Source organism: Canis aureus, chromosome 17 (assembly GCF_053574225.1).
Source record: "Canis aureus isolate CA01 chromosome 17, VMU_Caureus_v.1.0, whole genome shotgun sequence".
NCBI lineage: Eukaryota > Metazoa > Chordata > Mammalia > Carnivora > Canidae > Canis > Canis aureus.
Window position 1 is genome coordinate 52853076 of NC_135627.1, and position 26046 is coordinate 52879121.

At 35.9% G+C, this 26046-nt stretch overlaps 1 protein-coding gene across 9 annotated transcripts in view; it reads left to right on the plus strand.

The window, feature by feature from the left end:
• The window catches only part of DGKH (diacylglycerol kinase eta), a 180706-nt gene that overhangs the window by 109990 nt on the left and 44670 nt on the right, over positions 1-26046 (plus strand). For all 9 annotated transcript variants that reach the window (XM_077855528.1, XM_077855534.1, XM_077855532.1 and 6 more), the window contains 9 exons: positions 631-733; positions 1796-1955; positions 3742-3850; positions 3977-4116; positions 8262-8346; positions 14823-14908; positions 20957-21056; positions 22861-23134; positions 24214-24336. In XM_077855528.1, the coding sequence (XP_077711654.1) occupies positions 631-733; positions 1796-1955; positions 3742-3850; positions 3977-4116; positions 8262-8346; positions 14823-14908; positions 20957-21056; positions 22861-23134; positions 24214-24336 (1180 nt within the window). The remainder of the gene's footprint in view (positions 1-630; positions 734-1795; positions 1956-3741; positions 3851-3976; positions 4117-8261; positions 8347-14822; positions 14909-20956; positions 21057-22860; positions 23135-24213; positions 24337-26046) is intronic.

Sequence of the window (26046 nt, forward strand, 5' to 3'; positions counted from 1 at the left end):
TGAAAATGTTATATAGAAAAAAACCCATGTCAATAGAAAATTATAGGACCACTGTAGAAAGAGCAGACACATTACAGATTTTATTTATTTTCATTAAATTCTCTTAGAATGTTACAGTAGAGGTCATAGGTTTTTTATGGACGATGATAGTGACAGATAGTTAGCTTTCCTCCTTTCTCTCCCTCCCTCTTTCCATTTATTCCTGCTTTCTTCTCTCCCCTCTCTTCCCCTGTATTCTGTTCTCTTCTCTTCCTCTCTTCTTGCCTTCCCCAGATATTTCTTTTCTTTTTTTTTTTTTTAGTTAATATCTACACCCAATGTAGGGCTCGAACTTACGGCCCCAAGATCAAGAGTCGCATGCTCTACCAACTGAGCCAGCCAGTTTCCACTCACCAGGAATTTCTTGTTATACGCTTTTTGCCCGAGACAATCACAAAAGTAGGCTACACAGACCAAATCAAATTCCCATCTCTAAAATAATTAGCCCATTCCTTAGAATTATAAATACTGTGCCATGAAAGTAATTCACATACTTGATCCTCAATGACTAGTTTCTTAGATGTAATTTATGCCATAATAAAACATAGATATATTTTTATGATTCTTGAAGGTTTATTTGTTTGTTATTAGGTACACACTGCCTGCAAAGATTTATACCATCCTGTGTGTCCCCTTGGCCAATGTAAAGTGTCCGTCATACCTCCAATTGCACTGAATAGCACTGATTCTGATGGTATGTATCAGTAGTGTAAATATGTATGTTCCTGGTATATTAGATATTGATATGTACATTTACTCTCCTAGAATAAAGGGAACTGTAATTGGTTATTCTGGTCAGTTTTTATAGGAGTCCAGTAAAATTGCTGAACAGTACATCTCACTTTTAAAATAACATTTTAAAATTAAAATTTAACATAGCTATTAATACACTGGTGAAATTATTACATATAAGACTTGTAGATTTGACATTTCAGCAAATAAAATAAGATCATTATTCTGTAACAAAATGAGATCCAAAAAGGTAATTTTTATATGCTTTCTTCCCTTCCATTATTGAAATTGCCAGCATGACTCTTACTGAAATTTGTTTTCCTGTAATTTCCTTGGAGGAACTTAGATTCCTATAAGTTTTTCCGGAATCTTTCAACTTTGTTGTAAGTGCTAAACAACCTGTCTTCCTTCTAAGCAAACCATATTACAAAAGGCTTTTACCATATACTGTTATTAATGTTTTGCATTGATAAAGTGCTTTATGATTTTCCTACTTTTTACATAAATTATGCCAATAGATATTATACATATAAGGCTGTAGGCTGCAAAAGATGTGATTTAAACCTGTGCTGCTAACAACTCTCCCCCTAAGCCCTCATAAATCAAGTTTCTATTATTTATGGTAAATTTTAAAGTATTTTCTAATGCCTCATCAAAGAGAAGTTAAAACATTTTGTAATACTGAATATGAACATGAATTCTTTGACAAATGTGAATTTATAGATTGTCATCAGTGTCTTATAATTAAGTGTTGTTAAGGTAGATAGTATATCTTCAATTATCTCTAATACTTTTACTTTCTTTGGTAGGATTTTTCATTGTAGACCATATTTTGAAAGATAAGTTCTATAGTCTTAGTATGTAAATAATAAATCTATCTCCATTTTGAGGGCTAAATGATCATTTATATTGTTCATGTAGTAAACAAGGTTCTTTACGAATTTATGTTCTTTTCTCTGAAGTTTCATCAATAGTTTAAAAGAGACATCTGTTCATATTGATCCTGTACTGTGTTTTTTTACAGGTTTCTGTAGAGCGACATTTTCATTCTGTGTTAGTCCACTATTGGTTTTTGTCAATTCTAAGAGTGGAGATAATCAGGGAGTAAAGTTCCTTCGTCGATTTAAACAGTTGCTAAATCCGGCTCAGGTGTTTGATTTAATGAACGGAGGTCCTCATTTAGGGTAATCGATTATTGATAAATCTCATTAGAATGAAATGTAGCACTGAGCATGAAATATGTTTGATTTTTTCAGTTCGTGAAGATTGTCGATTCATCTAGACATCTTTGTGTCGATCTTCCCACTCTTCCCTTTTTTAAAGCTCTCATTCTAAGTTTTACTTTCACCTTTCTGACACTTATATAACTTCCTTATGTGCTGAAAATCCCCAAATTTGTTTAGAAAATATTTTAGAATATGTCTTGCAACAAACAATACTAACGGTTTGCTTTGTTCTAAGAGAGATCAACTTGTGTAAATATAGAAATACACAGTGACTCTAGAAAATGATCTGCATGGGTGGCTGGCATTGGTTTTTATGCTACAGATCATCAGTTGTTTAACCAGTGCACTACTGTGGGTCACAAGGACAGCTTCTTGAGGATTTGAGACTCCATTCCTATGTAAATGACACAAAAAACCACTGTTGATGGTTCTTCTCCACTTTCTGGAATGTCCTCTCACAATCTGAAAACAAAACTAAATGTATTTTCTATGAGGGAAAATATGCCTTGGGGTACTTTTAATACATTTATATAGCAGGTGTATGTGATTTTGTTGAAGAGGTGATATCGTATTACCTGAAACAGAAGAAACCTCTTCGTGACTTATTTCTGCCAACTCCACTTTTCTCCTGGCTTCCACTGTCACCTTAAAGCATGAACATGGACGTAGCAATGGAGATCTTAGCCTAACAAGGCCCTCTGTTTTTAATGTAACATTTTTCCGCCTTTTCTCTCTCCTGCCTTAGTCTTTGTATGTGCCTCTGTTCACTTCCCTCTTCAGGTTTCTTTCTCCTTGTTTCTATTGCCGTCTTGCCAAGTCTCCAGCCCTCTGGTCCCATAGGTGTTGGTCTTCATCATCTGTCCCCAGCCACCACCACCACCACCACCACCACCACCACCACCACCGTCTCTTTGTATGTTCCTTCCACCCATTTGGGTCCTGGCATTTCCTCAACTGGCTTCTCTGCTTGCCTGTTTCCCTTCCATTGCTGGTTGGGTGTGTCTCCTTTTCTAGCACATCTGTTTTGTAATCCTTCATCTTTCCAATATCTTATATTCTTAACATTTACTTTTCCCACCCATCCTTTATGATTCCAAGGAAGGCCCTTTGTGAAACTTCTTGAGATTGTCTCTATCACATATATTTGAGAGTTTCCACAGTACTCGAGGGGTACATAGGTCCATTCGGGAGGTGGGGGTGGGTCAAAAGTTAAGGTGAAGGAAGACAAGTGAAAAGACTGACCCCAGACTAGGGGGGAGAGAGAGGAAGAGCAAGTGGGTGTCCGAAAAGTGATATGTCTTTAAGGTTTGGTGGGTCCCTTTAGGAGCTGACTTGAGTGTCAGTAACATCAGTGTCCTAGAGTCACCGCCACTGGTTTGTAATATGCTATTCTTAAGGAAATAACATATCCTTGTAATGGGAAAAAAAAATCACTAATTTTACCATGTTGTACCACTTACCTTTCATTCTCTTTCCTGGATTCTGCTTTTTTATTTTCTCATTTCTCACTCCTTTTTCCTCCTCATTATATCTACATTTGTACTTATAATCCCCTTTCCTCTGTATGATTAAGAAGTTTTATGGAGTTAAAAATTGCACCTTAATTTTTGTAGTATAATTAATATATAAGTAAGAGTTCTTATATTTGATCTGAACATGAATATATATATATGTATAGAATAACAAAAAATTGGGGAATAATTTTTACTTATTTATATTAAAATAAAATACTTTTTGCTTTCAGTTTAAGATTATTCCAGAAGTTTGACAATTTCCGAATTCTTGTGTGTGGAGGAGATGGAAGTGTAGGTTGGGTTTTGTCAGAAATTGATAAGCTCAACTTGAATAAACAGGCAAGTACTCAATCTTTTCATGAGTCGTTAACATGCATGTATAGTCTGCTGACCAGAGAAGTGCAGAAGTATCAGAGCTCCTGTTTCTCCACTTGTTTGAGGTCTCTCTGTTGTACTGTCTTTCAGTGTCAGCTGGGAGTATTGCCTTTGGGTACAGGAAATGATCTTGCCCGGGTTCTAGGCTGGGGAGGTTCATATGATGATGACACCCAACTTCCGCAGATTCTAGAGAAGCTGGAACGAGCCAGTACCAAAATGCTAGACAGGTAAAAGTGAATTTTCTTCTGAAACTAACTAAAAATGGCATACTGAAATCATTTTTGGCAGTTTAAATTTTACAAACTACAAGCCCCATGAGGACAGAAACTTCCTGCTCTTACCCACCCTTTTCACACCTCAGGTCTAGAACAGAGCCCAGTGTTCTCAGTATATCTACTTTTTGAGTAAATGAATGAATTGTAGCAAAAACTGAGAAAACTAGTCTAATGAACCTGCTATTTTAAAAATAGAATGCTATGTTGGTACAGCAATTATGTTTCATCATTGTTCAGGTCAGAAAGCTTAAGTAGTTCATTTTGTTTGGGCCCCATCCTCGTGTGGCTTCATTAAAGCTAAGGAAGACATATAAACTTGAGATTTGTTATAATATCTCTTCTTAATTATGCATATCAAAAATGAATTGAACCAACAAAAAACCAAATATGAAAAAAGATAATGCTTTCCCAGACACTGGGAAAGATTAGGAAGACCACATCAAGGAATTTTCACTGGTTTATAGTATCCTTGATCACAACTCAACTTCTTTCTCTCTGAATGCCCCATGTACCAAAAAGGAATCACAGTGTATGTACCCTGAGTATTACAGAGGAGGTGGGTAGGATTGGGTATTATTTAGGAACAACAGGACTGAGGAAGCAGTAACCACCCCTCCCCACCCTAAGTAGAAGACAAATGTCAAAATATCATTATAAACTTAAGCTAGCATGAATCAAAACAACTTTGATAGGATTAGCCATCTGTGGAACTGTTCCCGAAAATAACAAAATCTCATCAGGGAGCCACCAATCTAAAATGTAATTACTCTAAAATGAGCTATAACCTAATTAATTGTAACCTCGCCTGTTATAAGGTAATGTAATGGTTGATTCTTTTGCTGACAGGATATTTAAAAAGAGAGCTGGGCTGTAGAGCATTTGTCTATAGGTATCCAAAACTATTCACGAGAGGGATGCCCCCGTAGTTTGGGTGCGTAAAGCGGATTCCGTCTCCACCCCTTAAAAGAACCTGGAGGTGATTTCCCAATTCTGTGCTTACCACACCACACAAGGTATTTTAAATGCCTTTTTGCTGCAAATTTAAACACCATTCTCGCTGCATCCCAGGAAATGCTCCTAGACATTTCCTCTACCCTGGGTGTGTGCTTTTCCTTCGTATGTTAGAAAAATTAGCTTCTCCAGGTGGTTTGCAGAGAAACAGTGGCCCCGTGGTGGAAGTCTTTGATACAGACCTGCAGTCAACAAAAGAAGAGAGACATCGAAAGGGACTCAAGAACCTTCAACCATTATTAGAAATTTAAGAATATTTCATTTCGTTTTCTTTTAAAGATTTTTATTTAATTTATTTATTTATTTATTTATTTATTTATTTATTTATTTATTCATTCATTCATTCATTCATTCATTCTTGAGAGACAGAGAGAGAGAGGCAGAGACACAGGCAGAGGGAGAAGCAGGCTCCATGGAGGGAGCCCAACATAGGACTTGATCCCGGGACTCCAGGATCACGCCCTGGGCCAAAGGCAGGCACTAAACCGCTGAGCCACCCGGGCTGCCCCCGTTTTCTTTACTAATTTAAGAATACTGTTGGTGAAGAACAGGTGGAAAAAGCCACTGTTTGAGAAATATTCGAATTACACAAGCTTTTTATTTTTCTCAATTAATTTGATCCTCAAAACAACACTGTGAGGTGGCTAAGAATAACATTATTTAGGGCTGTTTTGCAAATTTGAAAGTCGAAGTGTGTGGAGACAGAAGAATTTTTTTTTTTTTTTTTTGTCTGCCTGGTACTTCTAGTTGCTTTACTTGATAAACTATTATCTCATTTAATCATCACTACACACCTAAAGAAGACTCATATTATAATCTCCATCTTACTGGTGAAATGGCTCAGGAGGTTTTCATAGTATCAGTGTCACATAGATAGCAAGTAGTAGAACTGGCATTCTAAACTGGAACCCAGACTCTAGTTCTCAAGATCTTTCCTCAGCATCACACTCTGTCCTCTCTAATGCATGTATGCACCAGATAGGGCCTGACCTGGCCTCTAACTGATTAGCTTGTACCAGTATGCATCCTTCCCTGACTTTACCGTCACTTTCTCCTCCAACCATTTTCAGCTCCAACCATTTTCTAACAAGGGAGAAGGTACAGCATGGAAGGTGCAGCAAACTTCAGACATTTAGGTGGATTTCTTTCCCATTTCTTTAACTGCCCTTTGACCAGTGGAGTATTTCCAACTATAGGGAACTTGACTTTCATGTTTCCAATTGTGGTTTTCCCTCTTTGAATATCCACTGAATTTAATTATTTTATGTGTTCTCTGCACCTGAATATAAACTTCATTTGGAAAGTCTTAATCAGCATTGTGTTTCCAGACCAAGGAATGCTCTCTGTCATTTTGAAATGTTCAATAAATGTCAGTTGCATGGATGTATGAATGAATGGCTTTTTATGCCCAAATATATATTCCTTGATAGTATATTCATGTCAAGAGATGAAGAGTAGCTACAAGTATATGGTTTATATATCCTAACATACAAACTATGTCTTTGGGGGCGGGGGGTGGATTATCTGGGAATTTGGATTTTTATGCCAAGACTTGTTAGTTTGAATGATGTATTAGGCTCTGTTTAAATACTGATGCTAATCTTGGGATTTTCCTCTACATTCTATTACTAGCTTCAGCCATGATAATGCTTCTCTTAAGATTCATGCTTTTACAGTGCTTTATGTCTTTGTAAAGTCTTGATTTCACATCCTGTTACTGACAACAGTAATGTGCCTACCCTACTGTTCTTCCCACATTAAAAAAAAAAAAAAGGGGATCCCTGGGTGGCACAGCAGTTTGGCGCCTGCCTTTGGCCCAGGGCGCGATCCTGGAGACCCGGGATCGAATCCCACGTCGGGCTCCCGGTGCCTGGAGCCTGCTTCTCCCTCTGCCTGTGTCTCTGCCTCTCTCTCTCTCTCTCTGTGACAATCATAAATAAATAAAAATTAAAAAAAAAAAAAAAGTTTTTTTAAATCCAATTTGCCAACATATAGTATAACATGCCCCAAATTTTGAAATTATTTAGATGATGACTGGATTTATCTGGAGTTGATTGCTTTAATTAATACCAAACGATTAATACCAAACAATTCATTGTTGAGTTTGAAATTAATATTTACAGCTCACTGAAATAAATTTGCTTCAAGTATTAAGAAATTATTATTTCTATTAATATTTTCTTCTCAACCCCATGCTTTCTTAATTTAAGAAAGGATATTTAGTTACTTTTCATTTCATGTATGTATAAGCAGATGTGGCAAGACTGCTTGGCACAGAGAGAATGATTTATTTTTCATTGCTCTATGCACTTATTTAATCTGGGACATTGTTTTAAAACTTTGGGTTGTGACCCATTACTAATTTGTGTGATCCAGTTAGTAAATTGCAGCAAACGTTATTTTAAAGTGAAACAGAAAACAAGAGAAAAGTCAGAGTGAATTGCACTAGTAAAGAAGAGGAAGTTTTTTTTTTTTTAATTTATTTTTTATTGGTGTTCAATTTACTAACATACAGAATAACACCCAGAGCCCGTCACCCATTCACTCCCACCCCCCGCCCTCCTCCCCTTCTACCACCCCTAGTTCGTTTCCCAGAGTTAGCAGTCTTTACGTTCTGTCTCCCTTTCTGATATTTCCCACACATTTCTTCTCCCTTCCCTTATATTCCCTTTCACTATTATTTATATTCCCCAAATGAATGAGAACATATAATGTTTGTCCTTCTCCGACTGACTTACTTCACTCAGCATAATACCCTCCAGTTCCATCCACGTTGAAGCAAATGGTGGGTATTTGTCATTTCTAATAACTGAGTAAGGAAGAGGAAGTTTTGTTACATATGTGCATTTCTTACTGTGGGTCATAGCCTTTAAAAAGTTTGGAAGTCACTCATCAGAGATTTGGTAAGATATGGAAATCATAAAGTATGAATTCAGCATTTTATGAGATTACCAAATTTCTAATATTTGGTTGTTTCAGAGACAATAGTTTGCACATATATGTGCATATGTATACATATGAGGTGAGAACAAAGTCAGTTTATGAAATTTTAAGTGAATTTGGACCAAAGATTTTTCTCTCTTCAGGTGGAGTATAATGACCTATGAACTCAAATTGCCACCAAAGGCTTCTCTACTTCCAGAACCTCCAGAAGCATCCGAAGAATTTTATGTAAGACTTTAACCCTTTGCCTATTTATCATTTGGAGATACGGGTAAATATCTTGAACAAAATAGAAAACTTTATAAGATATAGTAGCACGTTTACTTAATTTTATTTTTTATTGTTTTGGGTGTGGGTTCATTGATTACTTCTAGTCCCCCCTGCCCCAAAAGAAGGAATCCTTATGATCTAGGATCGAATCCTTCCATGACCACTATCCTGGGACTGTGAACTTAGCCACATCACTCACTGTCATGGGCCTCCACTACTTTATCTGTAGAGCAAGGTCCCAGTGTTGGGAGGAAGAAACTAAGGAATGTATATAGAGCACCAGGCATGCAAGTTCCCTTTCCACACCCCGATAGTTTTCCCTGAGTATTTATTCCACCTGCCTGCCTCCTTTTACCAGCAGGGCTCCCGGGAAGACCAGCCAATTACAGGTTCCCATTTAGCTTTTACACATCTGCTGCTTTGGCCATGGGCACCTATCTGACTAGAAGGTGTTAACTCAGCAATTTTCAAACACCGATACTTGCGGGCAGGGTATTATATAATTTCTCCCTTCTTTCTTTGCCTGCCTCATTGAGGGTTCACCATTACAAGTTTCCAGGTTAAGCCTGTTGATCAAGATAAAACAGAAGAAGAAAGACAGCTCCCTTCATTCCATGTCTGCTACAGATCAATAATAACTATAGTTTTAGATGTTATTAAAGATTCATGGTTCTGATTAAACCTCAAAGCGCTGGAGAATTGAAACAGATCTCAATTTTCAAAGGATTATTTTCTGACTGACAAAACCATTTAATCCATAATAATTTACTTTTCCTCCTAGGAAAATTCATCTGTTTATTTTACAGTTGAAGTTTTTGTTTTTTCATTAAGAAAATTATGAACTTGTCAAAACTAAGGAAAGGAATGATAACTAGATACATGGAGCTGTTCCTTAAAGGAGCTAGTTGTAATTTAACACCTTTTTCTGATCTAAAGGTAGCAAAAATTGCCTCTAAAAAATACAGAAAGACAAAAATATATGAAAAAATAACCTTACTTATAGCGCTGACACTCAAAGATAATTACCATTAAAGATTAATATGTTTACTATTTTATTTTCAGCAGCATTTTTACTTAGAGTATTATTTTATCTAACTATGAAATGATCGTGTTTTTATAGAAACCAGTCTTTTTTCTTTAGTATTTTTGTAAATCTTATTAATTTTCTCCCCAAAGGGACAAAAGGAAAAATTATTTTGTTTTATTTAGAGTTGTCTGTTTCCTAGCACATAAAATAAAGGTACACAGTTTATTTTTATTACATATATATATAGTTGCTAAGTATGCGATATGGTTGTTAACTACATGGAAAAATCTTTTTTTAGTATAAAAAGGTTTTAATTGAAACTTAATTTATTTTGTTTTTTTATTAAAATATTTCATAACAAAAGGATAGCATGCCTTAAGATTAAAGTTAAATGAGTGTTCTATATCACCCCCGACGAGTCACCATGTGACTTTTTTCCCTTAAAACTGTAATAAAAGCAAGCTGAACCTTCCTTCTTAGGCTTAACCTAATTTCCCAGCTTATATTTTTTTAAGTATTCATTTTAAATTCCTTTATGCATGATTGTGAAATTATTATTTTTCCAGTTTTCCTAAAAAGGGCACGAATGTGGTTGAACTTCCTAATTATCTTATTAACTCAGCATTCCACTGGCATCGTAGAATTGCAGAGCTTAAAGAATTGTGACAGTTTTATTGATTAATTCCTCATGGCCATAATTAAGTAATTCTGTTTGCTGTTGTATTTTTAAACATAGCAAAAACAACAATTCCATGATTTCCTTCAATAACAATGATTCTGTTAATACTCCATGTTAGAAAACATATTATTTACATTTAACGTGAAGTCCCCTTGCCATCATGTTCTTTTCTCCTCTACCCCTTTGCGAATGAGTATGTATCCCCCCAGTGACATTAGGCTCAGTTCATGTCTATCCTCACCTCAGGTATCACTTGCTCTAAGAAGCCATCCCTCATCCCCCATGCCCTTGTACTACCTCCTTCCTCACAAGTTCCAAAGCCCCCTTCCATTGTCACCTTCCATTATCTTGGTGCTGTTGTACTGTCAAGACCAGGCAATGTGTTATTCATTCACCATTGTATTGTCATCTGGTGTCGTGACTGGCACAAAGTGGACAGTTAATAAAAAAATTCTTATTGTTAATTTTTGGTCTAAATACCAAACACTTTTGGAACTATGGTCATCGTGGCATCAAAGCCCTCTGGCTTCATCTATTTCTTGGAAACCAGATTCTTATTGCTTTCCAATTGGATTAAAACCTTTTTTGATACAGGAGTCATAGTTTTAATCTGTTTTGTATCATACCCCAATCACACTAGTCAATAGATGCTTATTTATTAATGATAAGTCATCAAAAAGAAGGTGTGAGCTGCTGTATCTCCACCAACTCCCCTAAAATAGGAGAGAGTGGCCTCAACTCTCTGGAAATGAAATTCTTCCTATTAATTTGTTTTAAATTTACTCTTATTGAAAGCTTCTCTCCCCCCAGTTCTTTCTGTTTCTTCGCTGCTTTGTAACAGCATGGTAAGATATTATAACTATTTTTTCATTAATTTAACAATATTAAATGCCCGTGGGTATCTGGGAGTGGACATAGAAGACTTGCCCTATTGCTTCAGTTAGTTTAGAAATGGTAGTTCCCAAACTGTGTGCACCATGGTGGCCTCAGGCCACTGCAGTGAGCTCAGAGGGCTCCCGTGAGATAGTTTTAAATTTCAAAGAAAATTTAATTGTAATATTCAATATCTGTCAGACAACATACAGACTACTAGCTTGAAGTACTGGACAGTTTAAACATTAGGTTGCACTCCTTTTCTTCTGATGACAGCATATTTTTGTGAAGCTTGGGTTTTTAGTAGTCACTGTGATAAAAAGCAAACACCACACAAATTAGTGTTGAGTAGGAAATGAGGTTGTTACTGTCCAATCTGATTTCAAGGCTTGAGGTGTATACAGTGCCCCCAGGCTCACAGCTAGTTGTTTAAGAATGCAATGAGATACTGTTGTTTCTTTTAAATTATACTTACTGTTTTTTCAAATGGCTAGTAAGTTGTTAGGACATAAGGACTTATTAAGTTGTTTGTATTTACCTACTGTTAGGGATTCCTCTTGGCCTAGGGGTATTGTGACAAAATCGTTCAGACGTTTAAAGATGCTATGAGGCCAGAAAGTTGGAGAATCTCGGTTCCAGTGGGAGGGACAGACAATAAAGGATTAGCTATGTTTAAGTTATTTTCAGGGTATAATGGTTGCACATAAGAGAGGATTCTTAGTCTGGCAAGTTCAGGGAAGTCTCTACAGAGGAGGTTGTACCTATACTGGATTTTCAGCACAAAAGAAGAGAAGTGGGAATTAGCCATTTGAAAAAGAGCATGACGTAGAACCTGATAGTAAGGACCTTGGTACATTTGCGGCACTGCAAGTGATACCATTGAGTTAGAGCATGTTGTGCAAGGGAAGAGCATCAAAAGACATGACAGAGGAAAGAAGGAGGGTTTGGATCATGGAGAATCCAGGGAATTATGGAAGGTCTTGCATGTTTTTTTAAAAAATATTTTATTTATTTATTTGAGAGAGAGAGAGAGACTGAATGAGCAAACGAGAGAGAAAACACAAGTGAGGGGAGGGGCAGAGGGACAGGGAGAAGCAGACTCCCCTCTGAGCAGGGATCCCAACACTGGGCTCAATCCCAGGACTCCAGGACCTTGACCTGAGCTGAAGGCAGACGCCCAACAGATTGAGTCACCCAGGTGCCTCTGGAAGGTCTTGCATGTTAGCTGAAGAGTTTTGACTAATCCCCTCAAACGTGTTAAGGAGAAATGTAGCATGATCAGATTTGTGCTTTAGAAAAAAATCACTGTGTCATGAAGTGGAGAATGGTTTGAAAGGAGTAGGAGAGATATAGAGATCCCAACTATGCTGTTACAATACACTTAAGAAATGACAAAATTTATGTTCAGTAAATGCTGTTAAATAAAGACCAAGGCTTGCTTGGAGAGAGGGTGGGCAATATGGTAGGTAAGCCATGGACATGGTCCCATAATTGGTTTCTTCTTCATTAGCTATAGGTCTTGGGCAAATTGCTCAACTCATCAGAGCCTGAAGCTCCTTGGCTGTAAAACAGGACAATTAATGGGATAAATATATACAGAATACTTAATCACAGTGCCTGATATAGAATAAAAATAATTATTATTATTACCTTAACTTCCTGACTCTAAGTGACTACACAGTAGGTTAATAAGTGACATCAATAATTTTATCTTTGGACAGAGAGGTTGTTTCGTTTTCCTCTGGAAGTGGTTGCCTTTTTTGCCTTTGATTATTTTTGACAGACAAAAGCTTGGGTTTTTACATGTCCATTCAAATGGAATTAATGAGAGTTTAAAATATTTCCCTTACGTTCTTAGGCTTTATGATAATCTGTCCTGTAGGGAAAAGAAATTAAAACTAATCTTTTTTGAAAAATATTTCCCCTCATTGCTTTTTAAAACGTCGTATTTTCATTTTTCTGATCTTGACTATCAAGTTGCAGCTTTTAATGTTTAGACTGGAAGATGAGTGAAGTGGATTTGCCAGTGAACACAATATTGTGTGAGGCTTTGAGGCTCCTCCCCTCCCATCTTTCTGCCTGTCAAAAAAGTAAGGTGGAAATTCAAAAGATTAGCCACTGGTGGAATTGAATGGAAATCAGGAATGAGATCTGTTTGGAAAGACACTAGTCAGGAAGGCTTTGGGGGGGGCAGGTAATTGGATCTTCCTTTAAGTCTAAGTAAACTGGTACTGATGGGTAAGAAGCAATGGAAGGATATTTGAGTAGAGCAGAAGAGCATAGGAGACCAGCTGGAACACAGCATGTGATTTACACTGGGAATTTTTTTTTTTAAAGATTTTATTTATTTATTCATGAGAGAGAGAGAGAGAATGAGAGAGAGGCAGAGACACAAGCAAAGGGAGAAGCAGGCTCCATGCAGGGAGCCCGACGTGGGACTCGATCCCGGGTCTCCAGGATCACGCCCTGGGCTGAAGGCAGGCGCTAAACCGCCGAGCCACCCAGGCTGCCCTACACTGGGAATTTTTGAACCATATGAGGTGGTATATATTTGAGGCAAAAATTTGTATGGAAGGTTCTCAATTGAAGCTATTTAAATATTGTGCATATTTTTATTTATTGGGAAGGTATGTTCTTTCAATAGAATGTTAAATTTTGAGTCAAACAGAAAGGGGGATATAGGGCTCCCTGAGCATTTTGATTATGTCTGAGAGATATGTTTATATACATGGTTGTATGACAGTGCACTCAGCATTCTAAAAAACTTTTTATTGAACTATACATACAGGAAAGTGCACAGATCATAAATGTACCATTGGTAAGTTTCCACAAGCTAAATGAACCCAGATCACGAGGCAAGGCAACATCACCAGCACCCCTTCCATTTATCACCCCCACCTCCCACCCCAAGAACTTCTCTCCTGGCTTCTAAAAGCATAGATTATTTTTGTCTGTTTCTGTGTTTATAAAATGAATCATTTTGTAAGCAGCCCTTCTCTGAATCTTTCCATTCAACATCATGTCTAGCGTTCATCCATATTACAGCAGAGATGTAAATCACGCATTCTCATTGCCCCCTGGTATCCCATTGCCCAGATGTGCTACAATCTGTTATCCATGCTACTATCGAATGAATGTTGTGTGAATGTTTTCTATCACGTGTCTTTTGCTGAATGCACATCACATTTCTTTGGGGCATATACATATGTAGAAATTCAATTGCTGGGCCCTATGGTATATGCACATGTTCAGCTTTGATAGACATCCAGCAGTTTTCTGGAGTGTTTCTATCAACTCCTGCTCTCCCACCAACAGCGACTGAGAGTTCTCTTGCTCCACAACCATGCCAATACTTGGCACTTTCCAGGTGTGGTTGCTGCTTCTGTTTTCGTTTTAGCTCTGCTGGCAGATACAGTGGAACCCCATGGTGGTTTTAGTTTGTGTTTGCCTGAAGCCCGATGAGGTTGTTCACCTTTCATCGGTTGTGGACCATTGGTATACCTTCCTCTTTAAGCTTCTAGTCTTTTGCCCATTTTTCATCGGGTCATCTGGCGCTTGCTTTTTTGTGCCGACTCAGAGGAGTTCTTTATGTATTCAGCTATTCAACATTTTTTTAATTTAATGGATTTTATGGATTTTTTTAAGACTACTTAATTCAGATTAAGGAATTTCAGAAACTAAAAGCCTTCTACTGAAAGGAAGTATTTATTTCATATGATGACTCTTTTATATATTTCATTATAGTCATTGCCTTGTGTCATGTGTGTCCTGAGTGGTCCCATTTTGGAAGAAATAGTAACTGAGCTGTATGAATGTCAGCAATGATAATACAGTGTAGGTTTTTTATGTTTTCAGATGACAATTTATGAGGACTCAGTTGCAGCTCATCTTACAAAAATCCTCAATTCTGATGAACATGCAGTGATCATATCATCTGCCAAGTGAGTGATGAAGCCATGAAATAGTTGTATGGTGAAAACGCTCATTCCTACCATTTATGTCACTTTGTAATTTTTTTCCCCAAAAATACCTATGAAATAGCTTACAGAATTAGATATACTAAACTTGCATTTGGTTTTTTAAAAAATCACTTTAGCATCTTATTTGCAGTAGAGTATATATTTAGAGGGATTTTTTTTGGCTGCCTAGGCTGAAACTTTTTTTTATCAGAATGGTGTGGTAAGTGTTTAGAGTTTAATTAGCCCAAGCTCGTATTTAAAGAACACTCATATGTAAACTAAATAGAATTTCCATTAAAAAATTAAAAAAATAAAATAAAAAATAAGAAAATAAAGAAGCATTGATGATTAAATATACTATGGAAAACACATTTCACTACAGTTTATTATTTCCATAAACACTACTCTTTAGGAACTGTTTACATCAGGAAAGGGAAGATATTGAAGAGATTTTTCAAAATGACATTTATCAGCATGTTTAAATTACATAATTATATTTTAATTCAAAGTTATCAGATTTTAGTTAAGTTGATTCTGTACATGGAGCCAGAGCTACTTGATTTTATTATCCCAAATGCTGCCTGCCTGGAATTTAGAATTCAGTTTTGAAGCATCCTATACTGATGTCTTGAGATCAAGAAAGTCAGCTAGAGGAAAGGGTGAAACCCACTGAAATTTTCAACCGATAAGCCAAAGGTAAAAGTATGCTTTAGGATTCTGGCTTGGCAAGGAAATACTACTATTACACAGAGAGAGGAGAAAAAGAAGAAGGAGAGTGAGGGATTAGGGAATTGGTGGAGGCAAAATACACCAACTTTAGTGTATGTTATATACTTCCTTTGCACAGAATCAAGGGAAGATAAGATAAATCATTTCAAACAAATTTGCATATGACAGTATAAATGTAGTGACAGTTACTGTGGATGCCATAAACCCCAGGAATAGGAAACAGGGCTGAGTGATAGAAGAGATGTTGAACAGCTTAAGGCAGGAGAGCACACTGGTTGTGCAGAGAGGTGGGCTGCAGACTCTTGTGTTTGATGCCCAGTGCTGCTGCTGGATTTCTGTCGCTGTCATTTGGTTGGGCGTTTTCTGATGAAGTGGATTGCCTTATGGTGAAATGTAGATATGTCATGTTTGCCCCAGGCCTCAGTACTCCCTATTGTCTTCCCCCTCTTGGGACAAATTTATATACTAAAGTCGTTCCTTAAGTGCTTAAGTTATTTCTATGAGGAAGACATTTGCATTTGCCACCCTTGGTCTATGAATCAAATGCTTTTTTTTTTAATAGGACATTTAGAAGATATAGCTAGAAAAGATGGAAAGCTGAAATAGAAACTTTGAAAAAGTATAACAAGTTATAAAAGGATTATTCTTTGATGCAGTCAAGTAAATATTTTATCTGGCCACCTTTCATAGTTTAGATGGCCGTCTTTCATAGTTATCAATCATTAATTTTAGCCTTCATGTGTTTGATGTGTTTAATTAGTGCCTTCTGTACATCTTACATATTTTTAATTGAGACATGATTTATTATAACATTGTCTTTTGTTAAATAAAATCTTACATAGAATTCCAGTATTTAAAAAATTAAAATTCTATTTTTATCATTAATAAATTGGACAGGATTAAATTATCAATCATTTATGAGAAAAATTAAGCAATAAGATTATAGATGACAGTTATAATTTTATATTTGATCCACTTTCTAGTTATTTCTGTATCTTACTTTGACTATTGAAGACAATTTCCCTATTACCATGTAACTGAAATAAAACATAGGAATAACTGGAAACTGTATCAAATATAGTCTAAGATTTGCACAAAAAAATGAATTCTAATGTTGAAGCTAGCATATTATTTGTCTGAGATCTCCAATGACTGAACATGTAAAAAATTATATTTTATATTTCTAAATGAAATCTGAATGAAGTATTTGCAGAATCTTTGAAGAATTTCTGGGAAACAGCTTGAAAACCACTGTAAATCACAGGGTTGGACCAAGTAGAAGTAAATCTAAGGTCCTAGCTGAGATTTGACCATTTGGTAGCTTTGTGGCCTATGTCTGTTTTATCAAGCATAAGAATGGAAAGAGTGCCTGTCCTGTCTCCGTCATGAAACTGTTGGGAGAATTAAATTGAGTAATGAAATAAATATAGAGCTTGTAAACTACAGAGTGCTATATTAAATTATAGTATCGTCATCTCATGTTTTAATCAATTACATTCAAATTTTTTCTTTGACCTAAGGCTGGCTCTTTGTCTAGGCTCTACTAAAAGCTTTGGATTTCTCTCTGACTAGCTCATTTGCCTCTAAACAGATTTTGTTCCAGCCCTGGCCCCCTCTTGTCACTCATATGTGCTCCCAGGCTGCCCAGCAACCTGCCTTTATAACCCTGGATTAAAATTTTACAGGATTTTCCATAAAGAGGTTCAAGAGAGAAAAGAAAGGACAAAATGTAGTAAATTTTTATCAGTGATATATTTTAAATTTAATTTTTGTTATGAACATCGTCAAACAAATATAAAAGTAGAGAGACTGGTATAATGGTTTCCCACCATACCCATCACATGGCTTCAGTATTTATCAAAATTTTGTCATCTACTCCCACTTTCTTTTGCTACAATCTCTAAGCAAATCCCAGAAATTATTTTATTCTGCTTTCAGTCTATATACCTAATAATCTTATTAAAAAGTCTAATAAAATTAATAATACTTCTCTAAGAGCATATATATTACTCAACCCATAATCCATTTCCCCTAATTATTTCAAAGTTATTTTTAAATAGTTGAGTTGTTCAAATCAAAATCCAAACAAGATTCACATATTGCATTTGGGTTGTATGTCCCTTTAAGACTTGTAAAGTCTATAATAGTTTTCCCTTCTTAAAAAAATTTTTTTGTTGTTATCAAGGTATGACATATACACAGTAAAGTGCCCAAATCATAAGGTATAATTTAGTGATGAGAAAGAGGAATAAACGTAAATATGTTCACATACACATTCTTGTAATCACCACCTAGATAACATGGAATTCCCTTCCTTTCTTAATGCCATCTACTTGTTAAATGATACAATATTAAGGCAGGATGTTTTAACAATCTTGTGTGTATTTATATTTGTTTTATGAAATGGGAATTCCCAGGAGCCCAAGCTGTTTGAACTATTTTTAAAATGCTGAAAATACTGATGGAAAAGCTATAATCCATTAACTTAGCTAGCGTGTAGGTTAACTAATGTAGTTACGATGGGTTAACCAACAAAGTGTTAACATCTCTTTGATTTTTGAAATTTTGTAAGTTTGGTATGATAACATGAGTTACCTTCAGCGAATCAGAAGGATTAATTAGCAAGTATGGGTGTCATATATTAATAAAAAATAATAAAAATAATAATAAATGAAATTTTCCCTGTAGACAGAACTTCTTAGAAAATGGGATCATCAGCCAGAAAAAATAATAAGGTTGGAACTATTGCCATAGAACCACAGAATTTCAGATCTGGTATCTATTTAGAGATAATTTAGGCAACACCTGTCATTGAATAGATGAGGTAAGATACGCAGTTGTTAGAATCTTTCCTCAGAACACAGAGATAGCTAAGGGTTTTATAGATTATGCACTGATACTTGTAAATCATCTTTAATTTCTGATTGGAACTTTTTTACAAAAGATGGAAAATTAATTTTCCAGATTCTCGGAGGATGACCCCTGCCTGCCAATATGTGCATCTGTTTGGGCATCATTGTCATATTTTTCTTACTGTAGTGTTTGCATAATATAATGTCATTTATCCCTATTAAAAAAATAAGTGGTAAAATGATAAATGATGATACTGACACTGGTAATAAAAAGTATAGATCTCATGAATAATATAGTTGTGATGATAGTGGAAATCATCCAGCATGCTAAATATGGACTGTTGTTAGCTTCAACTGAATATTTGGTGCAATAGCAACTGCATATTTGTGCTCAACTTGGAAGGAAGAGAACAAAACTAAAAGAATCAAAATGCTTGGAAATTATCTTGTCAAAATTATGACTAACAATGATTTAAGATATAATTTTATAGTTCTATGGGAAAATCCACATTCCACTTTCACTTACTTGATTTTTGCACGTTTTCCAGAAATCTTTATGCATCAAAATAGAAAACTGTATCATGTGGAGAATGTCTTCCCTGTTACTATGGCAAATACATCTTAAAATTGTTTTTCTCCAATTTGCTGGTTCACAGGTGGTATGATTTTGAATCATGCCATGTTTAGGTGTCCATTTTATTTCAGTTTTAAGAATTCTACATTCATTATTTAGGTGTAATAGCAAGTTAATTTTTATTACAAGTATAAATATTTTATGCCTCTGGAATATGAAACTTATTGGATCCTAAGATAGACCACAACTTACTTGACAAGTATTTCCTAACACAGTCATACTCTCTTCCTTCAGCCTCCATCTCCAACATGACCCTATTGTTGCCACTTTCATTCGTAGGCTGATGGACCAACAGGCTCTGTCCCTAAGAGTTAGCAAAATACCAGCAAAAGTAGCTATGGTAATGTTATGACATATGCAATTTCACACATTTAACAGGAGAAAATTTTATCAAGACAGTTGTAATAACAGCAATGAAAACCTCTATTTCGGAGTTAAATAAAGAGGGAGAACTGTCAGTGTCTCCTCTCCTTAGGGATGGGACATCTTGGAGAAACTTTCAGTAAGGTTCATAGAAGGAATTTCATGACAGCCTGCCTTAACATTCCAAAATGTTCCATAAAAGTACTGTACATGAACAAAGAAGACCAAAATTGAGGTGAAGCACATGAATGCTTCTCTAATAGTAAGCTAGAGTCTCTGAATATATGTGAATTTAAAAAGCCAACAAAGAGATGTAAGGTTAGGAAATACTACTTTTTGTCCAAGTAAAAGCTAGAAATGGTTGCCAAAAAACTAAGAAAACAAAAATTATTAGGAATAATTCAGTTCTTTTTGAGATGATAAATGTGAAGGTTTGGAGTGGGTGTGGGTGTACTATATCCATGGAATGGCTTGATGTCATGATACTTAAATATCTGGAAACATAATCATTATGTCACTTACATACTAGAGAAAATTGTTGAGTGTAATAGAAAAAAATAATTGCCAGAGCCCGCTTTTTTTCCCTTCAAATTTTTCAATCTATATCCATAATAAAGGGAAATATTATTATTTAAAAATAGTCTGATTTTGTTTTCAGAAACACTATTAGTTCTTGCTACAAAAAGCTAGTCACATACTGTTCTGTTGGGTTGTTTTTAATCCAGCACCAGTCCCAAAGACTTTTGAAAGACGTATTTTAGTTAGTGTTAAGGTTTCATATTATTTTCTTCTTTTAATCTACTTCTATTGCAAAGAAATTGAATGTAATTAAAAGCGACAAACAAGTAAACCGTATATTGTTGACACTAACAAGCTCTAAATTAAATTAGTCTTGAATGTGACTGTGCTGGTTATCTTAAGGGAAAAAAACAAATGGATTTAAGGAGAATATAACTCAATTCAAGTGTCAGGTTAGTTACACAATCTCTTCTTCAGGAACAATATACTTTTGAGATAACAGATCATGAATAGGAGAGTGACAGTAACAACATTAAGTGACAAATTAATCCTCTTTTTTTTTTAATCCTCTTTTTTTTTAACATCGCCAAGTTCTATTATGAAAATATGTAAGGTGCTGGAGATAATGCTAATTTATTAAAATGAGATCTATAAATACTCTTCTCAATAATTTAATTTAAATATTTGAGAAAGGCTTGTTATGACCTTAATACAATGTGTACACTTTATTCGTGTGCATTTCCACTTATAACTCAGTATGTCTTGAACTTATCTAGTATGTGTTATACAGCAGATAGAAGTATGGGTTTTATATACAAACGGTCCCTGTGCTTTGGCAATTTACCTGTTTGTGCTTGTTGTTAACTATGTTTGTACATCAAACTGAATCCACCTACAGGGTTTACTGAATTGCACAATTTCTCTTCCTTAAAGGATACTATGTGAAACTGTAAAGGACTTTGTTGCTAAAGTAGAGAAGTCATATGAAAAAACGTTGGAAAACACCGTTGCAGCCGATGCCATGGCCAGTAAAGTAAGCGGGTCACCTCAGGGCATGAAAGTTTTTTGCTGACAACGTTAACATTGAACTGTGTTTCACAGCTAAATTGATTACGTGACTTTCTTGCCAAAACATCTTAAATCAAGAGAAAAACTACTTTTGAATCAGATGTGAGGGACGAAAACATATTCTGTTTTATGGTTACGCTTGAATATATGGGAAACCTGCATTGCTGAAGACCATCTGACAACCTGAATTTTGTAACTCCGCTCCCTCTTCCCCACAGATTGGCATCCCCAAGGAGAAATGCCCCACAGTGGGGTCACAGAGGGGATAATGCTGGGCAGGTGGTGTTCCAGTGTGGAGAGGGATGGCTTTCTGTTTCCAGGCCAACTGATCATCAGGCTCACTCTTAGCATGGTTCCTTGGAATCCCCAGACATTATGGTCCTTGGCCTCTTTGCGGGTTCTTTTTCTTGCTTTACCTTTTTCTTTTTTTTTTTTTTTTCTAAACTTTATGGTTTTATTTTTAGCATATAAATCTTTTTTTTTTAATTTATTTTTTTATTGGTGCCTTTTTCTTTATAGATTTCTTCCCCCCTTTATAAGCTTTCTGAGGCTAAAGTAAGAAGCTTAAAAGCTACTCTCTTTGCTTTCATATGTTCAAGGCCGGGCATTCTTACAAAAGGTTTGGCTTTCTTGGGCTTGCAAAGGAATGATCTCCAGATCTATGCTGTAGATGGTAATTCCATGGAGTTAAAGGAAAAGGAAATAGAAAGAAGCATAACATTTGATATTTTCAGCCTCTTTCTTGTTTTTCTATTCAATGGAGAGCTTCAGAAAATGGAATACCTCTCTGGCTATATTTTTTTTCTCTCTCTCTTTTTGAAAGATTTTATTTATTTATTCATGAGAGACACGAGAAAGAGAGGCAGACAAATAAGCAGAGGGAGAAGGAGGCTCTCTGCGGGGAGCCTGATGTGGGACTCGATCCCAGGACTCCGGGATCATGACCTGAGCCAAAGACAGTTGCTCAACCACTGAGCCATCTAGGTGCCTCCATATTTTTTTCTCTTAACAGTTTCTGCCGTAGCCTTGTCTTAGCATGACATCAAAGACAAATAAATGGAGAAGGAAAGGACAGGAATCTGTGTGGTGAGAAAAGCTACAGTAGGGCAGTTGTAGCAACATCTTCAGGCCTTCATGTTTCTTTACCCTTCGTCACTCGAGAGAAGCAGACAGAAACAAGGGCAGAGTGCTGGTTTTTGCTTTCTCCATCTTCTTTTTCTTCTTTATCCTCGTGCATTTTCCTTTTTGCTCTTTTTTTTTTTTTTTGAGTCAGTAATCCCATAGGCACCTTTCACCCCTTTCACAAGCAAAGCTTTGAAGGAGAGCTTACCAACACTCAGCCAGACCTGCAGTTTGTGATGATCAAAATGGTACCATTCATCAATCACTTTTTAAAAAGCTTACACAGTGTTTTGTAAGATACATAATTTTTTTGTGGAATATGTCACTTTGTAGTGAAGTGTTTGTTCTTTTCAAGAAAAAATACCTGTATAATGATAATAGAGATTTTCTTATAAGGAAAACTGCTGATACAAAGACGGTAGAGTTGGGATATTCCAGAAGCACACCTAAAAATTTACATAATTGTGCTCTTGTTTTTAAATGATAAGTTATTTCATCTATAAGCTGTATCATGTATAATGGATAGCCAATTAATTGGTAAATATTAATATAGGCATCTTTCCTCTAAAATCAGAACTGATTCACTCAAATTGTCCTTTTCCATTTCCACCAAATGAAAATTCATTACCGTATTTTTGTTTTCATAGTGTTCAGTCCTAAATGAAAAGCTTGAACAACTGCTTCAAGCCTTGCACACAGATTCCCAGGCCACCCCCGTTGTCCCAGGCATCCGCTCTGTCATTGTAGAAGAAGATACCGTGGAATCTTCCAGTGAAGAATCCTTGTGTGAAAGCAAAGAACAACTCGTGGATGACCCTACGAAACCTCCATCCCAGAAAGCTGTCAAACCAAAGGAAATAATGTTGCGGGCAAACAGTTTAAAGAAAGCAGTGAGGCAAGTCATTGAAGAAGCCGGCAAAGGTACACATGAACAAAATTAGCTTTTGAAGTTAGCATCATCCCTATATTGTAAGCACAATGGAATTTCCATGTTGGTCACACTGTGCGCGCGCACACACACACACACACACACACCATTTTTAGGCAGGACAGAAGAAGAAGCCATTAGAATGAAATCTGTACTATTTATTGTTTTAGTAGGATCAGTACAGTAATGATATAGAAACTAACACATCAAAGATAAAAATACACTGGAAACATTGAAAATTAATAATTTAAAAATTTTAAATATCTTTCACCTAATTGGAATCTTTTTTTTAAAAGATTTTATTTATTTATTCATGAGAGACACAGAGGAGAGAGAGAGAGGCAGAGACACAGGCAGAGGGAGAAGCAGGCCCCAAGCAGGGAGCCCGACGTGAGACTCGATCCCGGGTCTTCAGGATCATGCTGCCCTAAACCGCTGAGCCATCTGGGCTGCCCACCTAATTGGAATCTGTTGCGTTCTTAAAGAAAATCAAACCTGTAAATTACTTTGAAAATACTTTCTTAAATTCATTTCCTAAATGTTTATGTTGCTTTTTAAAGAGCCTATAAAAAAAATTAAAAAAAAAATTAAAAAAAAAGAGCCTATAAAGAGGGCAGCCCAGGTGGCTTAGTGGTTTAGTGCCGCCTTCAGCCCAGGGTGTGATCCTGGAGACCTGGGATTGAGTCCCGCTTTGGGCTCCCTGCATGGAGCCTGCTTCTGCCTGTGTCTCTTCCCCTCTCTCTCTCCGTCTCTCATGAATAAATAAATAAAATCTTAAAAAAAAAAGAGAGAGAGGCTATAAAGATTTTGCCTATATTTTAATTTTTTGTATTAATATATTGTATATCCTTCTCTTAGAATTTTAGTAGTGGGCTCAAGTTAACTTTAATATAAAAAATTAGTATTTGAAAATCCTTTACAGGTTGTAACTTGTAGTTGGATTTATTAGTGTTTATTTGTGAATATGGAATTTCTTTCGCTTTATGTTTCATTTTACTTTTTAAGCATATATTAATATTTATGGATTTTATTTTTACTTGTGCAAACATATTTCCCTACTTACTACTTAAAGTTATGGATGACCAGACCGTTCATCCCTGTGAACCAGTTAACCAGTCATTTGATAATGATAGTACAGAAACAGATGAATCTAAAGAAGAATCTAAAGATGATGATGCAAAAGAGTCATTAACTGGTAAGAAAACTATAATTATTTCGCAATTAAATAGATTCCCATTCTGCTTTTGTTTTCAAAAGGCTTATTGGTTTGAAATAAGCTTTGTATTTTTATTTTTAACAAGGATTTTCAGAAGTTAAAGCTTAGATATTCATGAATACTAAAATTATAAAGGTAAAATTTTGGTGATTGTCAAGTACACTCTCATCCCTTTTTATCTTATAACCTGGAGATTGTCATAATAAACTAAGGATTATGGTACCAAAATGGCTAAATATCTTAATTTTCCTGAGGAAAAAGGAAGAAACACCTAAATCAACAGATTTTAACCTGTTTTTAGCCCACAGATGCCTTTGAGAATTACGTGAAAGCTGCAGGTTGCACATGCACAAAATTTGCCACTTAAATAATTTTAGCAGTCCCTTGGATCCCATTGATGAGCCTGGACAGTTTGCTAATTCTTAATTGCTAAATTAATCTACAATATCACTGGACATCTAATTACAGCCCTGTCTCTACTGAAATTATTTTTGCCAGGAAATTAACATGTAGTCACTTGAAGAAGATTAATTATGCCTCTACCTTTTAAGTTTGAAGATAAATTTATACTTTTAATATTTCACATGGTATAAGGGAATACTTATTAATTGACTAGAATAGAGCAAAGCAGAAATTAAAATATTAATGAGGCCGAGAAGATAATATGAAAATAATTGCATAGTCCTAGTGAAAAGTCAACACTGTTAAATCAGAACAGCAATCATTAAGCTTTTCCTTTACTTTCGTTACAAATGCAATTGGGCAGATTGCTTAATTTCTCTGTAGTCTCGTCGTTTGTAAAATAGTGATAATGATGTGCTCACTGGTTGTGAAGGCTAGAGAAGTTGATGTATGTGGAGCACCTAGAATAGTGTGTGGTGCATAGTGCTGTGAAGGAGTGTTTGCTGTCTTTCTCACTATTATTAACTACTCCCTCCACTGCTGCTGCTATAATTACATTAGCTTTGAAAGAGTACTCCTTACTGTATGTAAAACTCTTAGAAACTTTGGAAGTAGACCATATAGACCTCACCTGTCTGGCATACAACCAATGCATGCATATTCTAAACCCTGAGCCCTTTTAGGCTTCATATGTGTCTTTTCCTGCACACAACGTAGCTCTCTAACCTTACACGTCATAGACCTTAAAGATCCCTGTTGCAGCATATAATCCAGTACAGACATACTTGATAATCGTCTTGACAGATGGGCATTGAGCCTTTGGACTACTCACTTTCTTTTTTTCGGTTTGTTTTAAATATTTTATTTTTCTTTTTTAAGTAATCTCTACATCCAACGTGGAGCTCGAACCCACGACCCCAGGATCAAGAGTCGCAAGCTCTACGGACTGAGCCAGCCAGGCACCCCACCACTCACTTTCAATACATCCCATTCCTAAGATCAGCTTTTATTTGTTAGAAAGCTTTTCTTTATATTTGGCTTTATATTTTCTTCCTTAAATTTCTACCCATCAGCACACTAATTGATAATGTTTCATGTATGGTAATGTTAACAGTAACAACTGCTGACATTTGGTGCTTTATGGGTAGCTTCAAAGCAATTTCATATATCTCTTCACAGTATTGAAGATAAATCTGCCACATGACAGCCCTTAAATGATTCTGAAAACAGCTTTCATGGCATCATATCCTCTTCCCACACCTTCTATCTTTTTCATATTATCTCCTA